This window comes from Sorex araneus, chromosome 3, assembly GCF_027595985.1.
Source record: "Sorex araneus isolate mSorAra2 chromosome 3, mSorAra2.pri, whole genome shotgun sequence".
NCBI classification, from domain to species: domain Eukaryota; kingdom Metazoa; phylum Chordata; class Mammalia; order Eulipotyphla; family Soricidae; genus Sorex; species Sorex araneus.
In genome coordinates this window covers 30,739,361-30,746,052 of record NC_073304.1, presented here as the reverse complement: position 1 = coordinate 30,746,052, position 6,692 = coordinate 30,739,361, and the positions used below count along the sequence as shown (strand labels likewise).

Here is a 6,692-nt window from a genome sequence, read left to right as displayed (position 1 = left end):
AGTCCCCACTCTTAGTATCCCACTGGGCTGTTCCAGTCTTCCTTACTCTAAACCATTGTACGTTATTTACGAGGGCTCTCCCAAGTGCAGCCTTAAAACGCAGGGCACCAGCGATAGTAAGGAGCTTGTGCTGCACACTGCTGACCCGGGTTCGATCCTTGGCATCCCACAAGGACCCCTGAGCATCGCAAGAAGCAATGATCCCTGAGCGCAGAGTCAGGAGTTAAGCCCTAAGAACCGTTGGGTGAGGCCCCTCAAATGAGAGCATTATGGACCAGGAAGTGGTCCAGCTGTGGGAGCACTTGCCTTGCAATTTGAGAGGTCTTGAGTTTGATCCTAGCACTGCCAAAAAAAAAAAAAAAAAAAGACCAAAATTAAAAAACAAAAACACAAACCTAAAGACGCAAGTATCAAAGGGACGAGATGGCCAAATACTTTTGCAAAGCCTTAGTTCCTGGTAAATACCTACTCTTTCCAAGTATTAAAGACCCCTAAAAACCAAACCAAACCAAACCAAATCAAACCAAACCAAACCAAAGAAAACCTTTGGGTTAAAAAGAGGTGTCACTTTTCTGAGGGTGTTTTCCTTATTTTTTTTCTTTTTGCTATTAAATTTTTTTTAAAAAAAATTAATTTTCTTAATCTTCCCCCGCCCCTTAGGGAAGCTGCACAGGCGAGAACCACGAAGAGATTCTCACGCTAGGCGTCTTCCCGGGCAGCCACTCCAGGGCCGAGCACCTGACAGCCGCTCCCACGCCAGCGCCCGCCCCTCGCCCCGCCCACCGCGGGCGGAGGTTTCGCTCGGGCGGGCCGGAAAGGCTTCAGTTCCCGCGGCCACTTCCGGCCCCCGGGGTCCAATGGGGAGGCCCCGTGGGGGACGGTCCCGGAAGTGACGGCGGGACGCGCCCTCCATTTTGTAGAACGCCAGAGCCCACTAAGTGCGTCAGTTGTGGCGAGTCGTAGACGGGTTAAGTCCTGGTCTGCGAGGAGGCCGACAGCGCCGTCGCAGACTACGGACCTCTCTGGGTCTCGGCCGCCAAAGATCCCGTCCGGTAGGTGAGTGGCTCCCTTGGAGGGAAAAGGCTTCTTGGATCGAGGCTTCTTCATGGCCACTCAGATCGCGAGTGGGCCAGGGATGCTCTTTTTGCGGAGGACGGCGTCCAATGAGCGCAGTTTACTCGAGGTGGGCTTTGGGGCACGTCTTCCCCCTCCTCCCCTCCCCCCGTGTTTTATTTTTATTTTTTTTCTGGTCGGCATACTTGGGAGTTGCAGGAGGTGCACGGGGCGGTGGTCGCGGTCGTGGTTGGTGTGTCCACACGAGAGGTTACGGCGGGGCCGCCCTCTTGACTGTCCGAACCTCCTCCATCACCCCCCTCCCCCCCCGCGAGTGGTGGTGGTGGTGGTGGTGGTCCGAGCCCTGTTGTGCTCGGCGTGTGTGACCGGGGCGTTCTGCGGGCGGGTCCACGGTCTCCGGAGCGGTGGCGTTGTGGTTGTGGTGGTGGTGGGGGGGGAGGGGTGTCGCAGGGTGGGGGGAGGGGTCGGGAACGGACTGGCTGACGGACGGACGGACAGACGGGAGGGGACTTGGCACGCGCGGCTCACCCCACTGCTGACTCCCCGGCCGCCATTTTGTGCCTGCCCCAGCGTCCCGCCCGCCGTCGTCTGCGCCGGCGCGGCCGCGGCGTCGCGAGATTCCGGCTTCCACCCCGCTGTGACGCTCCTGGGAGGCGGCGACGCGCGCGCGGCCCAGCGCCCCATTGGGCAGTCCCGGCGGAGGGGCGGGGTCGGCTCCGCCCGCACTTCTCGGCCTTTCCTAACTGCGGCAGATGGGAGGGGGCCAGAAGAGCCGCGGACCGTGTGCGGCTGCGCAGCTCCGGAGGCGGCGGTGGGCGTTGCGGTGGCTGCGGTCTGGGCCCCGGGAAGGATCGTGTTGGGAGCCGAGTTTTAAAATTTTGTCTGCAAGGGACCCGGCCTAATAAGAGGCGCGCTCTTGGCACTCTGGTTTATAACAGCACCGGGTAAACATTTTATGTTTTATGCCGTTTTCTGTTTTCTGATTTTTTTTCCCCCCCTTCCACCCACCCTCCCACCCCCCTACTACCCACCCCACCACCCTTGTTCCTCCCCACCCTCACCCCCATCCCCATTTCCCTCTTCGACCCCCACCCCCTTCTCCGACCCTCTCCATCCCCTAGCACCCTCCCACCCCCCCTTCCCCGATCAGGCCGACCCCCCGACACTCACGGGTCTTGTTTCGATTGGATTATGTCACGACAGGAACCTAGCCGGACGTCATGAGTGGCTGTCGCGTGTTCATCGGGAGGCTCAACCCGGCGGCCAGGGAGAAGGACGTGGAGCGGTTCTTCAAGGGGTATGGACGAATAAGAGATATTGATCTGAAAAGAGGCTTTGGTTTCGTGGTAAGTATTTCGGGCCGGTGGTGGGTCTCCTTCAGTCAGGATTGTGGTCGGTGATGTCCGTTTGGTTCTGGCCTTGAGTTGAGCTCGAAAAAGTCGCTTTCGCCCCTTCCCCTGGAGAGGGAGGAGAGGAACCGCCCTCTGAGCTCCCTTGCTTTCCCATGGCCCAGGGGGGAAACACACAGACACACAAATCCCGCTCCAGAGTCGCTGCCCCCTTTAGTCTGGGCTCCGCGGGCGCCCTCGGAGTAGTCTGCGGGATTTCGTTAAGTCTCGTGGTGTGGGGTGCCCTCGCCACCCGTGTTAAGCCTTACTTTCCTCGGGCCTGTGTTGTAGGAGTTCGAGGACCCCAGGGACGCGGATGACGCGGTGTATGAACTCGATGGAAAAGAACTCTGCAGTGAAAGGTGAAAGAGCCTTGGTGCTTGTGGCCCGGCCCGATGAGTGCTGTGAAACAGAGCTCGCTAGGACAGCCGGGCCGTTTTCCACCGGAGGCGCCTCAGCCAGCCCTCGGAAGATAATGCAGGTTTCTCTTTCCTTCCTCCAGGGTTACTATTGAACATGCTAGGGCTCGATCTCGAGGTGGACGCGGTAGAGGACGCTACTCTGACCGTTTTAGTAGTCGCAGACCTCGAAATGATAGACGGTATGTGATGGACAGATGGCTGGTTTTGTGACACTCTTCTGCCGCAGAAACTCTTTTAAGCACCACTAGCAAAAGTGATTCTGGTATTTACTTTATAGGCAATTCTGTTATTCCTATGTTACTCCACTGTTCCTGATAAGTCTGTAATGAGTCCTATAAAATAATGGTGGAAATTATTTGAATGACTTGTCCTATCTGATTGCTTGAACTTGTCCACAATTGAACACAGTAAGTGCACGCTTTCTGCATTTCTTCGATTGTGAGTACACATTTTCTTCTTCAGAAATGCTCCACCAGTAAGAACTGAAAACCGACTTATAGTTGAAAATTTATCTTCAAGAGTCAGCTGGCAGGTTTGTTGACAATATGGTTTTGAGATATTTTGATGTGGATTTTTTTTTAAATTAATGGGTAGTTAATTTTAAAAAATAAATGTTTTTATTAAAAGTACTTTAATTTTTAATTAAGTTAATGGGTTAATTGTAATTTTAAAATTTAATTAATTGTAAATGGGGGAATGTTTAACTTTTGTTAATGTTAGTGATCAATTGTAAATGTTTTGAGGATTGATTTCTTGTTTTATAAAATCAATTTTAACCAAATATTAAACCCTTTATTTGCCAGCCTATCTGTGTCGTTGGCCTAATGACGAGGAGTACCTGTGGGTTATCCTAATCGTTGTCTTGGTCACTCTTGGTTGGGCCTGGTTGACTTTGCCAGTCAGCTCCTACAGTGATCAGTTGGCCACCTCTAGATCTGTGTTTGCCGGTCTAGACGTAATCGGTGCACTTACGAAGTGCCAGGTTGCAGCGATCCCAGAGCGTTGATAACGTGATCTGATCCCTAAGTTGAGAGCTGTCTTCCTGTAACGCTTCCGAATAAGAGGTCCTGGTGGAAAAGAGTTCAAAGATACGAAATTAGGTGATCGTTGGAATCCTGATCGCAGTAAAGTGGTCCTTGGTAACTGCACAAGAGTAGAACATGTCTGCATTCGTCAGTACGCTAATAGGGAGGGCTGTACAAATAAAGGCTTCCATCGATTGGGTAGTGTCCTTCAAGTGGGTGGCGAAGAGCCAGTCGGGCAAATGTCATGAAGGTTTCTCCGACCGATAAGTGGTTTGCTGCTTGAATAGCCTAGGGAAATAATAATAAAGGTAAAGTAAACTTTTTTAATGGCATATGGGGCACAAAATAACTGGTGTCTTGTATATGTTCTGTTTTTAAATAAAATTTCCTACTTCAGTCTTTACTTTAAAATATGTACTGTTTCTCTCTGTTTTTCTGTTTGTTTTTATTTTTTGTTTTGTTTCACCCTCCTCTGTATTGAGCCTCAGTATTGACTAATACTACTTTAATGTTAAATTCTGTAATCTAAATTTTCTCTAGCATTTTGCTTAAAAGCATCATGCTATTATTTCGTGCCCTGACATAGTTAATTTTTGAATTCTGATAGAATACAAGTGTGGTCAATACCATGTTTGTACTTTATCTAACATCTTCTCTTCCAGTAGTCTTGTTTTTTATACCATGTGGTTGTTTGTGTGTTCACGTCTCCTTTTCTTTGCTTGACACAACTATCTTGTGTTAAGGATCTTAAAGATTTTATGAGACAAGCTGGGGAAGTAACCTTTGCGGATGCACATCGACCTAAATTAAATGAAGGGTGAGTATGTGCTGAAAATGTATGTGCTTTTCAAATTATCCTTATTTTTAAAAACTAACAAATTTTTTTATAGTTCCTGAGTATTTAAAACTGGGACATGGTCCTTTATACAGTGATTTTCAGTCAGTGATGAGTCTGCCAGAGGATGACTGACAGTATCTAGAGACACTGTTGCTCATCTAACTGATTGAGGGTGCTACTTGGCCTCTTGAGTCGGCCAGGGACGCTACCAAATGCCCTTCGGTATTTAGGAAGGCCTCTCCGAATGAAAACTTGACTTCAAAATTTAGTGGTTGGGAATCTGACTCAGATGCAGCATGTGCCGCACATGTGCGGACCTGAATCTGGGTTTGATCCCCTCTAATCCACAAATAGTACAAAAAAAAAAAAATCAAACTTTGCTGTAGTGGTTTGTTTTCCAGCAGCTGATGAGAATCTGGAGGCTTAGAGATAGTCTTGGGTCTTGGGGTTAAGGTGCCTGCCTTGTATGTGGCCAGCCCTGGCTTGATATCCCTAATTGTAGGAGATAATTGTAGGATGTAGTCCTGGAGGATCTTCAAGCCTACCCCGTTCCCCCTGCTCTGGGTTGACCCAAGTTGTTCCGTTTGTTGCAATGAGCCACTAGTCATCTGGTTCACAATTGCTGGGAGTGGCCCTTGACCGCTTGAGCACTGCTTGGACAGGTCCCACCTTTCTCTCCCCAAAAGAGAAAAAAATCTTGGCATATGGTAAAAAGAGAATGACTTCTTAATTTAGATTGATGTAAATAGTTTCTGAGTATCAGATGTATTAACTTCACAAAAGCTTTCTTTTATTGTAGGGTGGTTGAGTTTGCCTCTTATGGTGACTTAAAGAATGCTATTGAAAAACTTTCTGGAAAGGAAATAAATGGGAGAAAAATAAAATTAATTGAAGGAAGCAAAAGGCACAGGTATATATACATATAAAGGCACTTTAATATATTTAAGTCAAAGCTCTTTTTCACTGGTGTGTCATACCACCTGCCACTTAAATCTTTATTCTCCTTTCCCTAGTAGGTCAAGAAGCAGGTCTCGTTCTCGGACCCGGAGTTCCTCTAGGTCTCGTAGCCGATCTCGTTCTCGGAGTCGCAAGTCTTACAGCAGGTCGAGGAGCAGGAGCAGGAGCCGGAGCAAGTCCCGTTCTGTTAGTAGGTCTCCTGTGCCTGAGAAGAGCCAGAAACGTGGTTCTTCAAGTAGATCTAAATCTCCAGCATCTTTGGATCGCCAGAGGTCCAGGTCCAGGTCCAGGTCCAGGTCCAGGTCCAGGTCCAGGTCCAGGTCAAGGTCCAGATCAGTTGACAGTGGCAATTAAACTGTAAATAACTTGCCCTGGGGGCCTTTTTTAAAACAAATTCCCAAACCATACTTGCTAAAAATTCTGGTAAGTATGTGCTTTTCTGTGGGGGTGGGGTTTGGAGGGAGGTTGGGTTGGGCTGGATATCTTTGTAGATGTGGACCACCAAGGGGTTGTTGAAAACTAATTGTATTAAATGTCTTTTGATAAGCCTTCTCACATTTTTGTGAATGTCTGAAGTATATATAGTTTGTGTATATTGACAGAGCTCTTTTATAACTAAAGCCAATTTAATTTTTTTGTACTAGAAAAAGTTTGAACATTTTTGTTCCTGGTTATTTCAAATAAGTTGGTTCAAAATTAGTTTAATGCCTTAATTAAACTAATTAATAGCTTTGGACACTTAAAAGAGCTCTCATTTTGCTTGTACATAAAGGCTTTAATTTGAGTTTTTCTTGTAAGGGTCAAGGGTGTCCTCACCCCGCCCTTTAACAGCTGCCTAGCAAAGGCCTAAAAGCAGCTGTTTGTTATTGATAATAAAAGATTCTAAAAGTGCTTTTGTGTGTTTGTCTGAAGGAAGTACACTATTTACTACTCCCCATCGACATTTAACATTATCGCCTTATATAGAGGATTCTGTGATTTGGTTCTC

General features: G+C 48.1%; 1 protein-coding gene across 8 annotated transcripts; it reads left to right on the top strand.

The window, feature by feature from the left end:
• The first annotated feature begins 905 nt into the window (after positions 1-905).
• Positions 906-6,595, top strand: SRSF5 (serine and arginine rich splicing factor 5). 8 transcript variants are annotated; one of them, XM_055132745.1, is made up of 9 exons: positions 906-1,056; positions 1,645-2,018; positions 2,278-2,420; positions 2,754-2,824; positions 2,965-3,063; positions 3,347-3,416; positions 4,653-4,726; positions 5,547-5,657; positions 5,761-6,595. In XM_055132745.1, the coding sequence occupies exons 3-9, from the start codon at positions 2,295-2,297 to the stop codon at positions 6,056-6,058; spliced, it is 849 nt and encodes a 282-aa protein (XP_054988720.1). In that variant the 5' UTR covers positions 906-1,056; positions 1,645-2,018; positions 2,278-2,294; the 3' UTR covers positions 6,059-6,595. The 8 variants fall into 8 exon arrangements, with proteins under 8 accessions (XP_054988720.1, XP_054988725.1, XP_054988726.1 ...); XM_055132751.1 differs by having other exon boundaries at positions 920-1,183; positions 5,764-6,595; XM_055132748.1 differs by having other exon boundaries at positions 922-1,183; positions 1,964-2,018.
• Positions 6,596-6,692: the final 97 nt, after the last annotated feature.